Raw genomic sequence first — 23,451 nt, 5'->3', positions numbered from 1 at the left:
TAAAGTTAAAATATAATTTAAACACATTTTAAATTAAACGGATATTAAACAAAAATTAAATTTAAAAGGTTAAAACAAAAGAGGCTAAAAGAAAATTGAAATAAAACGAGGAAAATAAATTAAAATATAACTAAACCAAAACTAAAATTCAAAATCAAACTCCATCAAAATCTTAAATTAAAAAAATTAAAACAAAATTTTAATTAAGTTAAAAATTAAATTCAAACTGGAGCATAATTAAAATCAAGTTAAAAATTAAGAAAAAAACTAAAACAAAATTTCAAATAAAATTAAAACCAAAAGGAAATTGAAATGAAACGTAAACCCAAATTAAAATAAAACTAAAAGCAAAAGAAAATTAAAACGAAACCAAACCAAAATTAAAATAGAATTAAACCAACAGAAAATTAAAATAAAAGTAAAACAAAATTAAAAGCCAAGGAAAACCTGATTAGAGCAAAAATTAAAAACAAAATGCAATTAAAATAATCATTTTTTTAAGTAAACCCAAATTAAACCAAAACAAAATTAAAAACTAATTTTTTTTTTTTAAATAAAGCCGAATTTTTTTTTTTTTTTTTTTTTTTTAAATAAAATCAAACAAAACACCAAATTAAAACGAAACCAAAGCAAAACCCGATAAAATTAAAACACTCTAATTAAGCTTCGATTAAATTAAACCCCTCCGAGCTCGGGGGGGGCGGGGCCACCACCCCCCCCCCCACCCCCCCCCTCCCCGGGGGGTCTCCCCGGCGGCTGCCCCGGGACAGCGCCCCCTGGCGGCCTGGGGGTGTCACTGTGCCCCATGACAGCGCCCCCTGGCGGCCTGGGGGTGTCACCGTGCCCCGGGACAGCGCCCCCTGGCGGCGTGGCGGTGTCACCGTGCCCCGGGACAGCGCCCCCTGGCGGCGTGGGGGTGTCATCTGGCCAGGGAGGCTCCTCCCCCTCCCCGCGGTGCAGGCGGAAGCGGAAGCGCGGGGCGGGGGCGGGGGCGGGCGGGGGGGAGGGGCTGCTGGGTACGCGCCGCTGGTACCAGTCCCGGTTCTGCTCCAGCGTCTCCAGCTGCTCCTGCGCGTCCGGGGCCACCAGGTCGGCCCAGGTCTCCCACAGCGGGTGCACGATGTAGTCGATGAAACCCACCTGGGGGGGCGGCACCGAGCGTCACCGGGGGCCCTTGGCCCGGGGGATGCGCATTTGGGGACACCGTGGGGACGCCGAGGGTCTTTGTCCCCATAGGATGCCTAATTGGGGACACCGAGGGTCCTTGTCCCATGGGATGCCCAGTTGGGGACGCCAAGGGTCTTTGTCCCCATGCGATGCCCAACTGGGGACAACGAGGGTCCTTGTCCCCATGGGATGCCCAGCTGGGGACACCGAGGGTCTTTGTCCCCATGGGATGCCCAGCTGGGGACACCGAGGGTCTTTGTCCCCATGGGATGCCCAGCTGGGGACACCGAGGGTCTTTGTCCCCATAGGATGCCTAATTGGGGACACCGAGGGTCTTTGTCCCCATGGGATGCCCAACTGGGGACAATGAGGGTCCTTGTCCCCATGGGATATGCATTTGGGGACACCATGGGGACACCGAGGGTCCTCGTCCCATGGGATGCCCAGTTGGGGACGCCAAGGGTCTTTGTCCCCATAGATGCCCAGCTGGGGACAACGAGGGTCCTTGTCCCATGGGATGCCCAACTGGGGACAACGAGGGTCCTTGTCCCCATGGGATATGAATTTGGGGACACCATGGGGACACCGAGGGTCCTCGTCCCATGGGATGCCCAGTTGGGGACACCAAGGGTCTTTGTCCCCATAGGATGCCTAATTGGGGACACCGAGGGTCTTTGTCCCATGGGATGCCCAGCTGGGGACACCGAGGGTCGTTGTCCCTATGGAATGCACATTTGGGGACACCATGGGGACACCAAGGGTCTTTGTCCCCATGGGATGCCCAACTGGGGACAACGAGGGTCCTTGTCCCCATGGGATATGCATTTGGGGACACCATGGGGACACCGAGGGTCTTTGTCCCCATAGGATGCCTGATTGGGGACACCGAGGGTCTTTGTCTCCATGGGATGCCCAGTTGGGGACGCCAAGGGTCTTTGTCCCCATGCGATGCCCAACTGGGGACAACGAGGGTCCTTGTCCCCATGGGATGCCCAGCTGGGGACACCGAGGGTCCTTGTCCCATGGGATGCCCAGCTGGGGACACCGAGGGTCTTTGTCCCCATAGGATGCCCGACTGGGGACACCGAGGGTCTTTGTCCCCATAGGATGCCTAATTGGGGACACTGAGGGTCCTTGTCCCATGGGATGCCCAGTTGGGGACGCCAAGGGTCTTTGTCCCCATAGGATGCCTAATTGGGGACACCGAGGGTCTTTGTCCCATGGGATGCCCAGCTGGGGACACCGAGGGTCGTTGTCCCTATGGAATGCACATTTGGGGACACCATGGGGACACCAAGGGTCTTTGTCCCCATGGGATGCCCAACTGGGGACAACGAGGGTCCTTGTCCCCATGGGATATGCATTTGGGGACACCATGGGGACACCGAGGGTCTTTGTCCCCATAGGATGCCTGATTGGGGACACCGAGGGTCTTTGTCTCCATGGGATGCCCAGTTGGGGACGCCAAGGGTCTTTGTCCCCATGCGATGCCCAACTGGGGACAACGAGGGTCCTTGTCCCCATGGGATGCCCAGCTGGGGACACCGAGGGTCCTTGTCCCATGGGATGCCCAGCTGGGGACACCGAGGGTCTTTGTCCCCATAGGATGCCCGACTGGGGACACCGAGGGTCTTTGTCCCCATAGGATGCCTAATTGGGGACACTGAGGGTCCTTGTCCCATGGGATGCCCAGTTGGGGACACCGAGGGTCGTTGTCCCTATGGAATGCACATTTGGGGACACCATGGGGACACCAAGGGTCTTTGTCCCCATGGGATGCCCAACTGGGGACACCGAGGGTCCTCATCCCCATGGGATGCCCAGTTGGGGACACCGAGGGTCTTTGTCCCTATGGAATGCGCATTTGGGGACACCGAGGGTCTTTGTCCCCATAGGATGCCTGATTGGGGACACCGAGGGTCCTTGTCCCTATGGAATGCGCATTTGGGGACACCATGGGGACACCGAGGGTCCTTGTCCCATGGGATGCCCAGTTGGGGACACCAAGGGTCTTTGTCCCCATAGGATGCCTGATTGGGGACACCAAGGGTCCTTGTCCCATGGGATGCCCAGACGGGGACACCAAGGGTCCTTGTCCCTATGGAATGTGCATTTGGGGACACCATGGGGACACCGAGGGTCTTTGTCCCCATAGGATGCCTGATTGGGGACACCGAGGGTCCTTGTCCCATGGGATGCCCGTTCGGGGACATGGTGGTGGCACCAAGGGTCACTGCCAGTGTGGGACCCCCAGTCCCCTGCTGTCCCCCGGTGTCCCCAACGTCCCCGCTGTCCCCCAACCCGTGACTTCTCCACGGAGGCGCCGTGTTTGTCCCACATGGGGCTGGTCCCTCCGGCCACGTGTCCCCGCGATGTCACCCCTGCCCCTGCACCCCCCGATTCTCCCCCACCATGCCACCCCCGCCATGTCCCCCGATGTCCCCTGACCTGTGACTTCTCCACGGAGGCGCTGTGCTTGTCGCACATGGGGCTGATCTCCATGCCGCGCTCGCGCTTGCGGTCGCCCTGCCGGAAGAACTCCTCCATGATCCGCTCCGTCCACTGCCGGTACAGCCCCAGCGGCTTCGTGGGGTTGCTCAGGTCCGCGCAATGCACCATGTTCCTCAGAACCTGCCCCCGCCCCAAAAAAATAAAAATCGGTCACCCCCCCCGTCACCCGCCCCCCGGGTGCCCCCGCTGTCCCCCGCGTCACCTGGATCCTGTCGGTGTAATTGTCCAGCAGCAGCACCCCGGAGCTCGTCACCTTCTTGGTCTCCACCATCGTCTTCAGGTCGGCCAAGAGGCTCATGTGCTTGGACATGTCGGTGGCCAAGACCTGCGGGTGACGTGGGGGGGTCAGGACGAGCGCCCCCCCCGTGTGGGGCGGGTTTTGGGGTGTCCCCTACCATGTCGATGACCATTTTGCGGAGGGTTTGGCGCTGGCGCTTGCTGAGGTTCTGGAAGATGTCGCAGTTTTCCTCCTGCAGCAGCTTGAAGCCCACGGCCAGGTGATGATTCTCCAGCACCGACTCGTCGTTGTACATCAGCGCCAGCTCCGAGTCTGGGGACACGGCGGGGACACGGGTCAGGGACCCCCCAAAAGGTGGGGACACGGGTCAGGGACCCCCCGAGATGGGGACACACATGATGGGTCCCGCCACCCCGTGACCGGTCACCCCACCCCACCAAGGGTCCCACCACCCCATGATGGGTCCCACCATCCCACTATGGGTCCCACCACCCCACCATGGGTCCCACCATCCCACTATGGGTCCCACCACCCCATGATGGGTCCCACCACCCCATGATGGGTCCCACCAACCCATGATGGGTCCCACCACCCCATGATGGGTCCCACCATCCCATGATGGGTCCCACCACCCCATGATGGGTCCCACCATCCCACTATGGGTCCCACCACCCCACCATGGGTCCCACCACCCCATGATGGGTCCCACCATCCCACTATGGGTCCCATCAACCCACCATGGGCCCCCCCACCACGTGATGGGTCCCACCACCCCACTATGGGTGCCACCATCCCACTATGGGTCCCACCACCCCACCATGGGTCCCACCACCCCATGATGGGTCCCACCATCCCACTATGGGTCCCATCAACCCACCATGGGCCCCCCCACCACGTGATGGGTCCCACCACCCCACTATGGGTGCCACCACCCCACGATGGGTCCCACCACCCCACGACAGGTCCCACCACCCCACGACAGGTCCCACCAGCTCATGATGGGTCCCACCACCCCATGACCCATCACCCCACCGTGGGTTCCACCACCCTGTGATAGGTCCCCCCACCCCATGACAGGTCCCACCACCCCATGATGGGTCCCACCACCCCACCACTGGTCCCACCACCCAACCATGGGTCCCACCACCCCATGACAGGTCCCACCAGCTCCTGATGGGTCCCACCATCCTACAACCATTCCCATCACCACAACACAGGTCCCACCGCCCCATAATGGGTCTCTCACCCCATGATGGGTCCCACCACCCTATGACCATTCCCACCACCCCGCCATGGGTCCCCCCATGGGGACATGGGTGGGGGACACCCCGGGTGGGGACATGGGTGAGGGACCCCCCTGGAGTGGGGACATGGGGACACAGAGTGAGGTGACACGTGCATGCGAGGTGACGTGTGTGTTTAAGGCCCCCCGGGGTGTCCCGGCCCGTCCCAGTTGGCCGCACTCACTGGTGTTGATGAGGAACTGGTTGGACACGCCGGGGTGGTCGACGTCGTGGATGGCGGCGGCAAAGAGGGCGGCCAGGATCTCCAGGTCGGTGAACACCGCCTGGGGCACCCCGAAAACAAACACCCCAGGGATGAGCACCCCAAAAACACACCCCAAAAACAACCCCCAGGTCTCAGCACCCCCTTGGGTGCCCCCACCCAACCATTGATCCCACCACCCTGTGACGGGTCCCCCCACCCCATGACGGGTCTCACCACCCTACAACCATTCCCATAACCCAACCACCGGTCCCACCACCCCACCATGGGTCCCACCACCCCACCATGGGTCCCACCACCCAACCATTGGTCCCACCACCCAACCACTGGTCCCGCCACCCCATGACGGGTCCCACCACACAACCACTGGTCCCGCCACCCCATGACGGGTCCCACCACCCCATGCTGGGTCCCACCACCCCATGCTGGGTCCCACCACACAACCACTGGTCCCACCACCCAACCACTGGTCCCGCCACCCCATGACAGGTCCCACCACCCCACCATGGGTCCCACCACCCAACCACTGGTCCCACCACCCCACCATGGGTCCCACCACCCAACCACTGGTCCCACCACCCCACCATGGGTCCCACCACCCAACCACTGGTCCCACCACCCCACCATGGGTCCCACCACCCAACCACTGGTCCCACCACCCCATGACGGGTCGCACCACCCCATGACAGGTCCCACCACCCCACCATGGGTCCCACCACCCACCCACTGGTCACACCACCCAACCACTGGTCCCACCACCCCATGATGGGTCCCACCACCCAACCACTGGTCCCACCACCCCATGATGGGTCCCACCACCCAACCACGGGTCCCACCACCCCACTATGGGTCCCACCACCCAACCACTGGTCCCACCACCCCACCACTGGTCCCCCCACCCCACAGCGGGTGGCGGGGCTCACGTCGAGGGCAGGGGTGGCCAGCAGGACGTGTGTGGACTGCATGACGTCGGCGGCGTGCAGGCTGTTGTGGTAGGCCACGTCCGCGTGGTAGTGGTCCTCCAAGGTCAAGGTGTAGGTCAGCAGCGTCTCCACCGGGATCTTGAACGTCTTCACCAGCTCCCGCTCCTGCGCCGGGGGGGGGATCAGAGACCCCCCCCAAAGAGGACCCAGGCGTCCGGGTGGGGGGTTGGGGTGGGAGCGGGGATGGGGAGGATGGGGGGTGGGAATTGGGGGGGTTGGGGGGAGTGGGGAGGGTTGGGGTGGGAACTGGGGGGTTGGGGTGGAGATGGGGGGGGGTTGGGGTGGGAATTGGGGGGGATGGGAAGGCTGGGGGGTGGGGTGGGATTGGGGGGTTTGGGCAGCGGAGGGGTTGGAATTTGGGGTGCAGATGAGTGGGGATGGGGGGTTGGGGTGGGAACTGGGGGGTTTGGGGGGATCGGGGGGGTTGGGGGGTTGGGGAGGGAATGGGGAGTTGGGGTGGGAACTGGGGGGTTGGAGGGATCAGGGGGTTTGGGGGGGCCGGGGGGGTCGGGTACCTGGAATATCGTGTACATGATGCAGCTGAGCGAGCGGTTGTTGGAATATTCGGAGACGCGGAAGATGTTCAGGCCCCACTTGTTGAGGCTGTCGAGCTCCTGGGGGGGGTGGGGGCGGGTTCATCGTGACCCCCCCCCATCCCCAGACCCCCCCCCCCGAATCCCCAGACCCCCCCCCCAATCCCGTCCCCCCCCCACCTTGCCCAGCAGCTCCTCGCGGTCGGTCTTGACGCCGAACCGGGGGACGGCGGAGCCGCCGGTGCCGGAGCCGGGGGGGGGCAGCTTCTTCACCCCACTGATCTGCCCCATGGGGGGGGGCGGCTGCCGCCGCTTCTTCTCCCGCTCCTTGGGGCCGGGGGCCGGGATCTCCACCTCGTGCTGCTTGTCTGGGGGGGGGACACGGGGGGGACGGGTTGGGGGACGCGGCGACGCTGGGTCTGGGAGCTGGTGGTGACTTTGGGGGTCCCTGGGGGCTGGTGGGGGTCCCTGGGGGTCCCTGGGGGTCTCTGGGGATTGATTGGGGTCCCTGGGGGTCCTGGGGGGCTGGTGGGGGTCCCTGGGGGGATCCCAGGGGCTGGTGGGGGTCCTGGGGGTCCCGGGGGGCTGGTGGGGGTCCCGGGGGGGGTCCTGGGGATCTTTGGGGATCCCAGGGGCTGGTGGGGGTCCTGGGGGTCCCGGGGGGCTGGTGGGGGTCCCGGGGGGGGTCCTGGGGATCTTCGGGGGTCCCGGGGGGTCTCACCCAGGAAGGTGCTGGCGATGTACTCGGAGACCTGGTTGCCCGAGCGGCTCATCTCGGAGAGGTGGGTGAGCTCCCGGTTCAGCATCCTCTTGAACTGGGGGGGCAGGGGGGGTGAGGGATGGACCCCCCATCACCCCAAACCTACACGACCCCCCCCAAATCCTCCCCCGCTCGTGGGACCCCCCTGCATCGCCCCCCACCTCTGGGATCCCACCAAATCCCTCCCCCATGCCAGGACCCCCCTCCATTGTCCCATCTCCCCCCGGGACCCCCCACGTCTCCAGGGTGTGACCCCCGGAGAGGGACAAACACCCCAGGGGGGGACAGGGGGGTCCCAGCTGGGCCGGGTCACCCCCTCCTGTCAGTTCCGGGGGACAGGGATGGCGACAAGGGGACAAGAATGGGGACAGGGATGGGGACAAGGAAGGGGACAGGGATGGGCAGAGGGACATGGGATGGGGACAGAAAAGGGAGAAGGATGGGGACAGGGATGGGGACAGGGATGGGGACGAGGATGGGGACAGGGATGGGGAGAGGGATGGGGAGAGGGACATGGGATGGGGACAGAAAAGGGACAAGGATGGGGACAAGGAAGGGGACAGGGATGGGGACAAGGAAGGGGACAGGGATGGGGACAGGGATGGGGACAAGGAAGGGGACAAGGATGGGGACAAGGAAGGGGACAGGGATGGGGAGAGGGACATGGGATGGGGACAGAAAAGGGACAAGGATGGGGACAAGGAAGGGGACAAGGATGGGGACAGGGATGGGGACAAGGAAGGGGACAGGGATGGGGAGAGGGACATGGGATGGGGACAGAAAAGGGACAAGGATGGGGACAGGGATGGGGAAAGGGATGGGGACGAGGATGGGGACAGGGATGGGGAGAGGGATGGGGATTGAAAGGGGACAAGGATGGGGACAGGGACAGGGGATGGGGACAGGGATGGGGACAGGGACAGGGATGGGGACAAGGATGAGAATGGTGATGGGACTGGGATGGGGACAGGGACAAGGAAAAGACTGGGACAAGGATGGGGACACTGAGGGGACGGGGATGGGGACAGGGATGTGGGGGGACAAGGACAGGGACGGGGACAAGGATGGGGACAGATTGAGAATGGAAAGCGGATGGGGATGGGGATGGGGACAGGGACACGGAATGGGATGGGGACAGGACGGGACGGGATGGGGACACCGCGGCTTCACCCCAGGGAAGCCCAGAGGCTCCACACACACTGGTGGCACTGGGGGACACACTGGTGGCACTGGGAGGGGACACTGGTGGCACTGGGGAGGGGACACTGGTGGCACTGGGAGGACACACTGGTGGCACTGGGAGGGGACAGTGGTGGCACTGGGGGACACACACTGGTGGCACTGGGAGGACACACTGGTGGCACTGGGGACACACACTGGTGGCACTGGGAGGGGACAGTGGTGGCACTGGGGAGGGGACAGTGGTGGCACTGGGGGACACACACTGGTGGCACTGGGGACACACACTGGTGGCACTGGGGGACACACTGGTGGCACTGGGAGGACACACTGGTGGCACTGGGGACACACACTGGTGGCACTGGGAGGGGACAGTGGTGGCACTGGGGAGGGGACACTGGTGGCACTGGGGAGGGGACACTGGTGGCACTGGGAGGACACACTGGTGGCACTGGGGACACACACTGGTGGCACTGGGAGAGGACACTGGTGGCACTGGGAGGGGACACTGGGCACGCAGTGCTCGCAGCCGCTGTCCCACCCCCCCGAGGACCCTCCCCATTTGGGGGGGCACCCAGGGGTGTCTCCCTGGGGGGGCTGTGGCGGGGGGGGTGACAAACGCCACCCGTGTCCCCCGAGTCCTCGCTGTCCTTGAGCGGGGCCCGGATGCTGCCCCCCCCGCCCCCCCGGTGACTCATCCCTCGGCAGAGGCTGCAGGACCGGGGTGGGGGGGCTGGGGGGGGCACGGGGCCTTCACCCCCCCCCGGGTACCCCCAAGCTGGGGGGGACCCATCTGCGTGTCACCTCCCCCCGGAGGGAACCCAGGCGTCCGGGCGCCCCCCGCCCAGCCCACCCAAACCCCCCCATTGCCCCCCCCGAGGGGTGGGGGGGGCAGTAAAGAGCATCACCCGCATCCCTCCCCCCCTCAGCCAATCAGGACCCTCCGCCCCATCGCCATGGCAACCGCAGTCTCCATAGCAACTGCCCCATCCCGCTCCTTGCCGGGGGGGGGTGTCCTCCAGTGTCCCCCCCCCCCAAAAAACGGGGCCACCCCCAACTTGCTGCCCCCTGTCACGAGTTTGCCGGGTCTCAGTGTGACAGTGACCCCCCCAAGGCACAACCCGGGGTGCCCCCCCCTTATACATCCCCCCGCCTCGGTGGGGCCGTACGTGTCCAAATACCCCCCCCCAAAGCTGGGCGGGGGGGGCACCTTGCAGGGACAGGAGGTGACACCCCCAGGGGTCCCACCGTGACATTGTGGGGGGGGGGGGAAGGTCACAAGTGCCCCCCCCCGGCCCGTGCCCCCCCCTTACCTGGTCCCACCAGCCCACCAGCCAGGGCTTGGCGCACGCCTCGCAGAAAAAATCCACCAAGGGCATTTTCCGGCCGCGGGGGGGTCGCTGGGGGTGCTGGGCCCCCCCCGCCACCCCGAGGGAACTGGGGGGGGTCCCTGGTTACCCCGGGGGGGGGGGCCCCCCCTTTCCTTGAGCGCCCCCCCCTCACCCGCAGCCTCTCAGGGCCCGGGGGACGCGGTTGGACATGGTGGGGCCGGGGGGGGGCAGCAGGGCCCCCCCGCCTTGGGAGGGCACCGCCAGCCCCCCCCCCCCACAGCGGCCGGCCGGGGGGGGTCCTTCACATCGCCCCCCCCACCCCGGGGTGCTGGGGGCTCAGCGGGAGCCCATGGGGGGGGGGGGCGGGGGGGGCTGGGGGGGCTGGGGGGGGGTCGGGGATGCGGGAGGATGCGGAGGAACGCGGGGGCGGGGGTCCCGGGGGGGTCTTGGGGTCCTGGGGGGGGTCCTGGGGGGGGGTCTTGGGGTGCCGGGGGGTCCTTGGGGTCCTGGGGGGGGTCCTGGGGGGGTCTTTGGGGTGGCGGGGGGGGCCGCGGGGTCCTGGGGGGGTCCTGGGGGGGTCTTTGGGGTGGCGGGGGGGCCGCGGGGTCCTGGGGGGGTCCTGGGGGGGTCTTTGGGGTGCCGGGGGGGGCCGCGGGGTCCCGGGGGGGTCCTGGGGGTGCCGGGGGGGCCGCGGGGTCCCGCCGGGGCTGCGGAGGCCGCGGAGCGATGGGCGGGGGGGGCGGGGGGGGCACACGCCTGCGCGCGCCTCGCTCCGCCCCCGGCCCCGCCCCCCGCCCCTCCCCCACCGCCGCAGCGCCGGGGGGGGCGGGGCGAGGGGGGACCCAGGCGTTCGGGGGGGGGGGGCTGGTGGGGGCCCCGGGTTAGCGGGGGGATTCCTGGGGTCCCCCCCACGCTGAGGCCGGGACCCCCCCCCCACCCCCGGGATGGGGACACCCGGGGGTGACCTCACTTTGGGGGGGGACACCCCAGGGGTCACCCCCCACTGGCCAGGGACCCCCCCCGAACCCCCCACGCCGGGGGGGGGACACTGGGGGGTGACGGGTCCGTGGGGACATGGGGGGACACGTTGGGGGGGGCACAATCCTGCACCCAGATCTGCAGCACCGGTTATGGCACCGGCACCATTGGCACCATTGGCACCATCGGCACCACCACGGCCACCGGCCTCGTGACACCGACACAGACACAACTGCCACCACCAGCCCTGGTGGCACCGGCACTGTCACCACCGGCACGACTGCCACCACCGGCACTGCCACCACCGGCACAACTGTGTCACCACCGGCACAACTGTGTCACCACCAGCACTGTCACCACCGGCACTGCCACCACTGGCACCCAATGGGCCAGGACCCCCTGCAGCCCCTGGCCACTGTCCCCAAACTGCCACCAGCAGCTGTCCCCACCCTTGCCCCGTCCCAATGTCACAGCAGTGTCACAGCCTGTCCCAGGCTCTGTCCCTGTCCCCGTGTCACATCGGGGTCCTGTCCCTGTCCCCGTGTCACATTGGGGTCCTGTCCCCATGTCACATCGGGGTCCTGTCCCCATCCCCGTGTCACATCAGGGTCCTGTCCCCGTGTCACATCGGGGTCCTGTCCCCATCCCCGTGTCACATTGGGGTCCTGTCCCTGTCCCCAGGCTGCAGGGGGGTCCTGTCCCCATACCCATGTGACACCAGGGTCCTGTCCCCATCCCTGCGTCACACCAGGGTCCTGTCCCCATCCGTGTCACACCAGGGTCCTGTCCCCGTCCCCGTGTCACACCAGGGTCCCATCCCCATGTGACACTGGGGTCCTGTCCCCATCCCCGTGTCACACCAGGGTCTGATCCCCATGCGCCACCAGGGTCCTGTCCCCATCCCCGTGTCACACCAGGGTCTGATCCCCATGCGCCACCAGGGTCCTGTCCCCATCCCTGTGTCACACCAGGGTCCTGTCCCCATCCCCGTGTCACACCAGGGTCTGATCCCCATGTGCCACCAGGGTCCTGTCCCCATCCCCGTGTCACACCAGGGTCCCATCCCCATGTGCCACCAGGGTCCTGTCCCCATCCCCGTGTCACACCAGGGTCCCATCCCCATGTGACACCAGGGTCCTGTCCCCATCCGTGTCACACCAGGGTCCTGTCCCCATCCCCGTGTCACACCAGGGTCCTGTCCCCATGTGCCACCAGGGTCCTGTCCCCATCCCCGTGTCACACCAGGGTCCCATCCCCATGTGCCACCGGGGTCCTGCCCCTGTCCCTGTGCCACACCAGGGTCCCGTCCGCGTCCCCGTGTCCCCGCGGTGTCCCCGCGGTGTCCCCGCGTCCCCACCTTGTTGGATGCCATCTCGCTCACGGCCCGGTGCGTCTGCAGCGTCTCCAGCTGCTCCAGGCACCAGTCCAGCTCCTCCAGCGTCTCCCGCGCCAGCTGCTGCGACGTCTCCTCTGGGGGGGACACAGCGGTCACCCCCCGGACACCCCCGGGGACCCCCCGGCTGGGGACACCCCGGGGTGGGAGGGGGCAGGGACCCCCAAGGGATGGGGCTGTGGGGACCCCCCAGGGATGGGGGATGCAGGGACCCCCCCCAGGGCCTGTGGGAACCCCCCCGGGGATGGGGGATGCAGGGACCCCCCCCCAGGGCCTGTGGGGACCCCCCCAGGGATGTGGGGGTGCAGGGGTGGGGGGACACGAGGACAAATCTTGGGGGGCTGCAGGCCCCGTGCCTCAGTTTCCCCAGTATGACAGAGGTGGGGGCACGGCCAGTTTTACCCCCCCCTTCCCCCAAATCCCCCCAAATCACCCCCTTACCCGAGAGCGTGGCCTTGCAGAGGGGGGGCTGGGAGCCGATGGGCGACCGCCTGGGGGGGCACAGTCAGGGCTGGCTGGGAACCCCGGCTGGGGTCAGGGTCAAGGTCAAGGTCAAGGTCAAGGTCACTCACTTGGTGGCCGTGGGGCTGGGGACATTCGCCAGGATGGAGAAGTTGCTGCGGACGCTGCGGAGACTCGCCAGGACCTGGCGGGGGGGGGCACAGGGGGGGTCAGGGACACAAAACGGGGGGACACACCCCCCTCCCCAAGGGACCCCCCAGCCCTACCTGGGCGAAGGGGGTGACAATCAGGTCCTCAGCGTGGCTGGAAGAGAAATGGGGGTGTCGGGGGGGGGGGGCAGGACGCCTGGGTCCCCCCCTTGACCCCTGCGGGGGGACACGGCCCACGGGGGCATTGGGGGGAGCACCGGGAGGGACATTGGGGGACCCTTGGGGGAAAATTGGGGGGTCCCAAGGGGATGGGGGGGGTGCCTGGGGGGATATCAGGGGGTGCCCAGGGCGGGTATTGGGGGGGTCCCTGGCGGGGGGGAAATGGGGAGGTCCATGGGGGGGCACTGGGGGGTTCCCCAGGACACCCAGAGTGCGGGGGGTGCTGGGGGGGTCCTGGGGGGTCCCGGGGGTGATGGGGGGTCCCAGGGGGTCCTGGGGATGCTGGGGGGGTCCTGGCAGTGTTGGGGGGTCCCAGAAGGTCCTGGGGGGTCCCAGGGGTGCTGGGGGGTCCCGGGGGGTCCCGGGGGGTCCCGGGGGGCCGCACTCACGCCTCGCTGGCGATGGAGGAGTTTCGGGACATGCTCTTGGGGGAGGCGTCGTAGTCGCTGTCCGAGCGGTACAGGAAGGACTCGCGGCGCTGGCCGGGGGGGGGCCCCCCCGGGAGCAGCACCAGCCCCCCCGGGCTGGCCTGGGGGTCCGGGGGGCTGCGCCCCGGGGAGGGACCATTGTCCACCTCGAAGCTGTGGGGACACGGGGGGACGTCGGGGACGGGGCGGGGGCAGCGGGGGGGACCCCCTGCGGCCCCCCAGGATACGGAGCAGCCCCTGCAGACCCAGGTGGCGTTGGTGACATGGGCCGTGGTGACAAAGGCATCGGTGTCACCGCGTGCACCGGTGTCACCGTTTACACCAGTGTCACCATTTGCACCAGTGTCACCGTGTGCACCAGTGTCACCGTTTACACCAGTGTCACCATCTGCACCGGTGTCACCATTTACACCAGTGTCACCATCTACACCAGTGTCACTGTGTGCACCAGTGTCACCATTTGCACCAGTGTCACCATCTACACCAGTGTCACCGTTTACACCAGTGTCACCACCTGCACCAGTGTCACCGTGTCCTCCAGTGTCACCATGTACACCAGTGTCACTGTTTGCACCAGTGTCACCATTTGCACCAGTGTCACCGTGTCCTCCAGTGTCACCATGTGCATCGGTGTCACCATCTGCACCGGTGTCACCATTTACACCAGTGTCACCGTGTGCACCGGTGTCACCATTTGCACCAGTGTCACCGTGTGCACCAGTGTCACCGTTTACACCAGTGTCACCATCTGCACCGGTATCACCGTTTACACCAGTGTCACCATCTACACCAGTGTCACCGTGTGCACCAGTGTCACCATTTGCACCAGTGTCACCATCTACACCAGTGTCACCGTGTGCACCAGTGTCACCATTTGCACCAGTGTCACCATCTACACCAGTGTCACCGTTTACACCAGTGTCACCACCTGCACCAGTGTCACCGTGTCCTCCAGTGTCACCATGTACACCAGTGTCACTGTTTGCACCAGTGTCACCATTTGCACCAGTGTCACCGTGTCCTCCAGTGTCACCATGTGCATCGGTGTCACCATCTGCACCGGTGTCACCATTTGCACCAGTGTCACCGTGTGCACCGGTGTCACCATCTGCACCGGTGTCACCATTTGCACCAGTGTCACCATCTGCACCAGTGTCACCGTGTGCACCGGTGTCACCATTTGCACCAGTGTCACCATTTGCACCGGTGTCACCATCTGCACCGGTGTCACCATTTGCACCAGTGTCACCGTTTACACCAGTGTCACCGTGTGCACCGGTGTCACCATTTGCACCAGTGTCACCATTTACACCCGTGTCACCGTGTGCCCCAGTGTCCCCACACACACGTCAGGAAACGGGGGGGACAGGAGGGGGATCTGGGGGGGCCCAGGGACTGGGGGCTGATCCCCCAAACACCAGGACCCCCCAAGACCAGGAGCCTTGTGGTCCAGACTCCCCAATACTGGGACCCCCCCAGGACCCCCCAACACCGCAACCCCCGGGACCCCCAAACTGACCCCCCCGAGACGGTGCACCCCGATCCCCCCCCAGTCCTGCCCCCCCAGGACCCCCAATGTCCCAAGCAGGGCCCCCCCAGCTTTGGGGCCCCCCCGGTGTGGGTGAGGACCCGCGGGGGGGCTGGGGGGGCTCCTCGTTCCCTCCCCCCTCCAACCGTCGCCCGCTTCCCTCTGGGCCGCGGAAGGAACCCAGGCGTCCTGCCCCCCCCGCCCCCACCCCCCGTTACTGGGGGGTCCCGATGCGAGGGGGGGGCACCCAAAGGGACCCCAGACCCCCCCCTTAAACCCGGGCGTGGGGGACCCCCCTGTCCCCCAAAACCCGGTGTGGGGGGCTCCTGTCCCACCGCAATGGGGGGGCCCGTTTCCCCCCCTGCACATGGGGGGGGCTCCTGTGTGGTCATGGGGGGGGCCCTGTTTGTGTCCCCCCCCCAAACTGGGTATGGGGGGGTCCCTGTCCCTCCCCCTGTCCCCCCCCTTACCTCGCTGCCCACCCCCCCGGCTCGCTCCCCGGGGGGGGTCGCTCGCCCCCGACCCTCCGGGTGCCCCCCGGCTCCATGGCCGCGTGGGGGGGACGCGGGGGTGCTCCCGCTCCGCCCCCCCCTTCCTCTACCGGCTTCCTCAACCGAGCGGCGGGGGGGCCCCCCCGCTTCCCTTCGACACCCCGGGGGGGCCTGTTGCTTATGGGGGGGAGGACGACCTGACACCCCCCCGCAAACCCAACCGGGGGGTCCCCATCCCCGTAAGGAGGAGCAGCCCCGGGGGGGGTGGAATTCCCCCCCCCGCGCTCTGACCTTTGACCCCAGTGCCCCCCCATGCCCCAGAGGACGTGGGGGGGGGGGCGTCCAGGCTGGGTTGGGGGGTCTGGGGGGGCCCGTATGGGGGCGGGGCCGTCTGTACGGGGGGGCTGGGGGTGCCAGCGGCGGCCGGGGGGCCTGGGGCCCGGGGGGAGGGGCGGGGGGGGGGTCCTATTTTTTTGGGGGGGGGGGGCCCGTTACCTGCCCCGCATCCTGCGGCGCCTGGACGCTGCGGTCGAGGCGGAGGCGGCGCGGGAAAGTTGGGGACCCCCCCCCGGGGTGGGGGGGCCGGGCAGGAACGTCTCATCCTCGGCCCCCCCGGCCGGAGCCCCCGGCGCTCCCCGCTCACCGGACCCCCTTGGGGTCCCTGTGTCCATATTGGGGTCCCTGAGCCCCCCCAGGGTCCCCGAGTCCCCATTGGGGTCCCTGTGTCCCATATCGGGGTCCCTGAGCCCCCCCGGGGGTCCCCGAGTCCTGTCCGGGGGTCTCTGACCCCACGGGGGGGTCCCCGTGCCCTTTTTTGGGGTCCCTCAGAGCCACTTTGGCCCCGCGTGTCCCGGGGGGTCCCGCCCCCTGTGTCCCCCCGGGAAGGGGCCGGGGGGCCGGGGGGGTGACTCACAGCGGCAAATTGAGCAGCCGGCTCTGGGGAGGGAAAGGGGCTTTTTTGGGGCTTTTTGGGGCGTTTTTTGGGTTTTTGATCAGGATCGTTTTGCGCCTTGGGAGCCGCAGCTGCCGGGAGGGCCGGGGCAGCCGGGCCGGGGGGCTCAGGGACCCCACGGTGTCCCCAGTGGCCCCCAGTGTCCCCAGTGTCCCCAGTGTCCCCCAGAGTCTCTAGTGTCTCCCAGTGTCCCCCAGTGTCCCCACTGTCCCCACTGTCCCCCACTGTCCCCCAGTGTCCCCACTGTCCCCAGTGTCCCCCAGAGTCTCTAGTGTCTCCCAGTGTCCCCCAGTGTCCCCACTGTCCCCACTGTCCCCCACTGTCCCCCAGTGTCTCCACTGTCCCCAGTGTCCCCAGTGACCCCCACTGTCCCCACTGTCCCCACTGTCCCCAGTGTCCCCAGTGTCCCCAGTGTCCCCACTGTCCCCCAGTGTCCCCACTGTCCCCCACTGTCCCCAGTGTCCCCAGTGTCCCCAGTGTCCCCACTGTCCCCCACTGTCCCCAGTGTCCCCAGTGTCCCCAGTGTCCCCACTGTCCCCCACTGTCCCCCACTGTCCCCAGTGTCCCCAGTGTCCCCAGTGTCCCCAGTGTCCCCAGTGTCCCATACCATCCATACCGTGCTATACAAAACCACACTGCGCTATCCATACTGTGCGATACCGTACCGTGCTGTAGCATCCACACTGTGCCATACCACGCTACGCGATACCACACTGTGCTATACCATCCACACCCTGCTATACCAAACCGTACCGTGCTATACCACACATGCTGTGCTATACCACAGCGTGCCATACTGAGCTATACCGTACCGTGCTACACCACACCGTGCTATACGATACCATACCGTGCCATACCATACTGGGCCGTAACATATAATACTGTCCTATACAATACCATACCGTGCCATACCATACCGTGCTATACCATACTGTACCGTAGCATACCATACCGTACCATACCATACCACACCATACCATACTGTACCATACCATACCGTGCTATAACATACAATACCGTCCTATACAATACCATACCCTACCCTACCCTACCATACCGTACCACACTGTGCCGTAACATACAATGCTGTCCTATGCAATACCATACTGTACTGTGCCATACCATACCGTGCCATACCATACTGTGCCGTAACATACAATACCGCCCTATACAATACCATAGCGTGCCATACTGTGCCATATCACCCCGTACTGTCCCATACCGCCCCCCAGCAGCCCACGCCGCGCTGTGCCGCGCAGCCCGGTTCGGCACACGCCGGCACAGGTTTCGCTCCGCCAGCCGGAGCCGAAACGCGAACGGTTCCAAATGGCCGCAGGTGACTCATCCCCCCCGGCACAAAGATGACGGCACGACAGGGACACCGGCGGGGCCTGGACGGCGGCACCGGCACCGCCGGCGGTTTGGGCACTGTTATGATGGTGACGATGATTTTCCATCTGGAAAGGGAAGGAACCGAAGCACGGGGGATCGGTTGGGGCCATGGGAACCCGGGAAGAGCCTCTGGGAGCCGGCGGCAACCGGACGGATCCCGGCACCGCCGCCGGCCACCGAAACCCCCGCCTGCGGTCGCACCTTCGTTTGGCTTAATTACGCTAATTGTCTCCAGGAAGGGACAAACCCGTAAGCGAGGGCTGAGCCGGTTCCTCCCGGTTGAACGGGATGGGGACGCCGGGTAAGGTGGGGGGGTCACCCGCCTACCGGTGTCACCAACGGGGGGTCCAGCACCGCGACCCCTGGATTTGGGGGGGACGGACCCCCCCGGGTTCACCGGGAGACGCCGGTTCTGCCGGGGGGGGAAACTCCGTGTGGAAGGGAGGAAGAGGAGGAGGAGGAAGGAAACCAAACCCCCGAGTCCCGACCATCTGCTGAGCCTCCTGCGCATCAATTAACTCCCCTAACGAAGCCGGAGGTGCCGCTGCCCCCTCGGCGCTGCCGGAAGGACGCGACGCCCGGCACATGGTGCCGCCGCGGCACAACCGGCCCTCGGCGCCGGCCCCGCTGGTTTTCCCCAAAAAACGTCCCGAGCGGGAACGGGCGGAGGCGGCGCCGGCACCGGACGGATCCCGGGGGGGGGCGGTTGTGGTTTCCCCCCGCTTGGTTTGGGGGTGCTGTGTCCATCCCCCCCCCCGGCTTTGAGCATCTCCCAAGCGCCACATCTGGCGGCTGCCGGTGTCAGGGTGGGGCCCCCCCCGTCGGCACCCAGATGGGGACCCCCCCGCCAGCATCCCAGCGGCTGCTGGGGTGGCGGGGCCCTCGGTCGGGTCTTGGGGGGGTCCCTGGACCCCCAGCGGGTCTGGGGGGGGATGGAGCCGGGAGCTGTGGTTGTGCCGGTGTCACCGTCACCGTCCCCAATGCCAGGAAGGGGGTCCCAAGGGATGTGACCCCCCCAGGCGCTGCCACCCCCGGGCCCGTCCTGCTGCCACGGCACCGGGATGAGGGTGACGCTGGGCGGGTCTCACCCCCAGTCCCGGTACTGGGATGATACGGGGGGGCCTGCTTCAGCACCAGGATAATGATGGGAGGGTCTCACCTCCAGTATCAATACTAGGATGATACCGGGAGGTCCCACGTCTGGTACCGGTACCGGGGTGATCTGGGGGGTCCCATCTCCCGTACTGGGATGATACCCGGGGGTCCCCGCTCTGGTACCAGGGTGATCTGGGGGGGGGGTCCCACCTCCAGTACTGGGATGGTACCCGGGGGTCCCCGCTCCCGTACCGGGATGATCTGGGGGGGGTCCCATCTCCAGTACTGGGATGATACCCGGGGGTCCCCGCTGCGGTACCGGGGTGATCTGGGGGGTCCCACCTCCAGTACTGGGATGATACCCGGGGGTCCCCCCTCTGGTACCAGGGTGATCTGGGGGGGGTCCCACCTCCAGTACTGGGATGGTACCTGGGGGTCCCCGCTGCGGTACCGGGATGATCTGGGGGGGGTCCCATCTCCAGTACTGGGATGGTACCCGGGGGTCCCCGCTGCGGTACCGGGATGATCTGGGGGGTCCCATCTCCAGTACTGGGATGATACCCGGGGGTCCCCGCTCCGGTACCGGGGTGATCTGGGGGGTCCCATCTCCCGTACCGGGGTGATCTGGGGGGTCCCATCTCCCATACCGGGACGATACCGGGAGGTCACCCCTCCGCTCCGGGTACCGGGATGATGCCGAGGGGGCTCTGGGGGGTCCCTGGCGCTGTCACCTACCGCTTGCCGGCGCCGGGGGTCCCGTGGAGGGAGGAGGGCCAGGACATGCGGGATTTGCGCAGCCCGGGCCGGTCCCCGGTGTCCACGGCGTCCGCCCGCTCCATGGGCCGCGGCCGGTGCCGGTCGGTGTCGGAGAAGCCGCGGTGGCGGATGCGGATGGGGGTGCGGGGCTGGCGCCAGAGGTGCTGGGGGGGCTTCAGGGTGCCGGGCCCCTCCCGGGGCACCGGCAGCGACAGCGAGAGGCTTTTCCTGGCTCCCGGGACCGGCTCCATCACCCGCGGCACCACCGGGGACCCCGAGATGCTCCCGGGAAAGGAGCCGCTGCCGCTCCCGGAGCCGCTCCCGGTGCTGCCGGTGCCGCCGCCGCTGCCGGTGCCACTCCCGGTGCCGCCGCCGGTGCTGCCGGTGCCGCTCCCGGTGCCGCTCCCGGTGCTGCCGGTGCCGCCGCCGCTCCCGGTGCCGCTCCCGGTGCCGCTCCCGGGGCCGCCGCCGGTGCCGCCGCCGGTGCCGCTCCCGGGGCCGCTCCCGGTGCTCAGCGACGCGCGGCGGCGGGAGCGGCGGCGGCGGCGGCTTTTCCCGGCCCCGGGCTCCGCATGGCCCCGTGCAACCGGCTGGGACGACCCCCCCGCCCCGGCCGGGGGAGGCGCCTGTCGCCGCCGCCGCCGCCGGTGCTGCCGCTGCCGGTGCCGCTGCCGGTGCTGCCGGTGCCGCTGCCGGTGCTGCCGCCGGTGACGCCGCTGCGCCCCCGGTTCGGCGCCTCCTCCCGCCCCGGGACCTGCCCCCCCCGCTCCCCTCCCCCGGGGGGCGGCTCCGCCCCGGGACCCCCCCGCAGGTACCAGGCGGTGCGGACACCCCCCCCTCCGGGATCCCCCCCACCCGCGATCCCCACCCCGGGATCCCCCCCCCGGGATCCCCCTCCCGGGATCCCCCCACCCGGGATCCCCCCCCGGGATCCCCCCCCGGCATCCCCCGGTGTCCGCCCCCCCCCCCGCAGGAATCCCCCAGGGACCCCGAAACCCCCGGCCCGCCCCGGGACCCCCGTTCAGGGATCCCCCCATCGGGGCGCCCCCCCCCCCCGGCCTGTGGGGATCCCCCCCCCGCGAGATGGCCCCTCCCAACCGAGGGGGGATCCCCCCCCGGGGAAACCAGCGGAGCCCCACGCGTGGGGGGGCGGAGCAGACCCAGCAGGGACCCCCCCCCGCCAGGCACAACAGATCTGGGGGGGGTTCCCCTCCTGCAGAGCCCCCCAGGGACGGGGAGGGATCCCCCCCAGCTTGGGGACCCCCCCGTCCACGGCGCCGCACGGACCCCCCAGCAGCAATGGGGGTCCCCCCTCCTTCGCAGCCCCCGGGGGCGGGGCGGGGGTCCCACCTTACCGAGGGGACACCGGGGGGGTCCCCACGTCTGCCTGCACCCCCCAAAGTGGTCCGTCCCCCCCCAGCTCCAGCCCCGGCACAAAACGGGGGGGTCCAATGTGACCCCCCAACTTTCAGCTGCTCCGCCGACATTGGGGGGTGCGGGCAGGCGTGAACGCAGCTGCCTTCCCCCCCCAAAATAACGTCCCCATTAATGTCACCCACCCAAGAGACCAGCTGTGGCGCGGGGGACCCCGATATCCCCCCCCCCACCATGGGAAAATCACCGGGATCCGGCAATTTTGGGGCTGCAGGATGGGAAACGGGGGATCCGGGCGGCAACACACCCTGGAAAATTCGGCGGATGATTCATTGCAGCGGGGGGGGCGGGCGGCACACGGCGCTGCCGGCACCGCACCGGGGACGCGACACCGCGGCCGCCCCCCCGGCCGGGTCACCGCGGTGCCACCACCACGGCCGCCGCTTGGGGACCCGGCGGGGGCCGCTGCGGGGGGACCCGGAGCCAGAATTGTGGGATTTGGGGACTTTTGGGGGCTGCTCCTCCCCACTGCCGTAGGGACGCGGTGGGGACGCGGTGGGGACGCGGTGGGGACGCGGGATCTGGCTGAGCTTTGCCGCGCTGTGACAACGACGGGGCTGGTGACAAGGAGGCGGCGGGGCCAGCGCTGGTGTCACCTGCACAGGGACCTTGTCCTGGACATTGTCACCATCCCGGGTACTGTCACCATCCCGGGTACTGTCACCATCCCGGGTACCGTCCCCATCCCTGGCACTGTCACCATGCCGGGTACCGTCCCCACCCCTGGCACTGTCACCATCCCTGGCACTGTCACCATCCCGGGTACCGTCCCCATCCTGGCACTGTCCCCATCCCTGGCACTGTCACCATCCCGGGTACTGTCACCATCCCGGGTACCGTCCCCATCCTGGCACTGTCACCATCCCTGGCACTGTCCCCATCCCTGGCACTGTCACCATCCCGGGTATCGTCCCCATCCCTGGCACTGTCACCATCCCGGGTACCGTCCCCATCCGGGACACAGTCCCAGTCCCAGGGAGTGTCCCCATCCTGGGCACTGTCCCCATCCCAGGCACTGGCCATGAATTGGGCACCATCCCGAGCAGCGTCCCCATCCCTGGCACTGTCCCCATCCTGAAGTGTCCCCATCCTGGCCATGTCCCCATCCCAGAAATTGTCCCCATCCCGACATGTCCCCATCCTGGCCATGTCTCCGTCCCAGACAACGTCCCCATCCCCGAAACTGTCCCCATCCCGGCCAACATCCCCACCCCGGCCGTGTCCCCGCCATGCGCGGTGCCGGGCTTGGCCTCGTGCCCCGTGTCCCCCCATCCCCGTGCGTACCTGGGGGTGTCGGGGCGGGTGACGGTGACGCGCGGCGGGGCGCCGAGGGGCAGCGTGGTGGGGCGCGGGGGGCCGGGGGGCTCCGGGGGCTTCCAGGGGGGCACCTGCAGGCTGGCGGAGAGCCGGCGGTGCCCGCGGCGCAGGTCGGCACCCAGCATGGCCGGCGGCTCCGGGGGGGGCTGCGAGGAAGGGACGGGGGGGTCAGACCGGGCATGGCACGAGAGCAGGAGCCCCCCACCCCACAGCCCCCCTGGGGATCCCCTGTGCCCCCCCGGTGTCCCCTGAGGTCCCCTGTGCCCCCGGTGCCCCCCCCGGTGCCCCTCACCTGCTCCTCAGGCCCGGCAACGTCGCTCCGGTTCTTCCTCATGTGCCCACCCGGCACCGGGGCTCAGGGCGCGGGGGCCATGCTGGGGGGCGCGGGGGGACCCCAACACGTCCCGGGGGGCTGCGGGGGGGAGCCAAGGGTGAGGGGGGAGCGGGGAGACACCCAGCGCCCCCCCACTTTCGTGTGGCGGCACCGGGGGCTTCTGGGGAGCAGCTGAGCCCCGACACGCTCATTGCAGCTGTGGCACAACCGGAGCCCCCGCGGTTGGCACAGCCCCCCCTGCGCCTCCACACAGCGGTGCTGGGGGGCCGGGGGGGCCGTGCTGGGGGTGAACCGCTCCCGGCACCCCCGGGGACC

The 23,451-nt window shown here is 67.2% G+C and overlaps 1 protein-coding gene across 2 annotated transcripts; it reads right to left on the bottom strand.

Moving 5' to 3' along the window:
- Positions 1-612: 612 nt before the first annotated feature.
- On the bottom strand, positions 613-22,927 carry PDE4A (phosphodiesterase 4A). 2 transcript variants are annotated; one of them, XM_065654878.1, is made up of 15 exons: positions 22,770-22,927; positions 13,799-13,990; positions 13,308-13,344; positions 13,152-13,225; positions 13,021-13,070; positions 12,544-12,656; positions 7,660-7,753; positions 7,119-7,306; positions 6,921-7,019; positions 6,346-6,510; positions 5,384-5,483; positions 4,074-4,228; positions 3,881-4,003; positions 3,616-3,798; positions 613-1,140 (listed from the first exon to the last, which is right to left on the bottom strand). In XM_065654878.1, the coding sequence occupies exons 1-15, from the start codon at positions 22,925-22,927 to the stop codon at positions 676-678; spliced, it is 2,196 nt and encodes a 731-aa protein (XP_065510950.1). In that variant the 3' UTR covers positions 613-675. The 2 variants fall into 2 exon arrangements, with proteins under 2 accessions (XP_065510950.1, XP_065510949.1); XM_065654877.1 differs by lacking the exon at positions 22,770-22,927 and adding an exon at positions 20,031-20,302.
- Positions 22,928-23,451: the final 524 nt, after the last annotated feature.

The sequence above is a fragment of the Caloenas nicobarica genome, chromosome 36, assembly GCF_036013445.1.
Source record: "Caloenas nicobarica isolate bCalNic1 chromosome 36, bCalNic1.hap1, whole genome shotgun sequence".
Taxonomy (NCBI): domain Eukaryota; kingdom Metazoa; phylum Chordata; class Aves; order Columbiformes; family Columbidae; genus Caloenas; species Caloenas nicobarica.
This window is presented reverse-complemented; position numbering and strand designations above follow the sequence as displayed.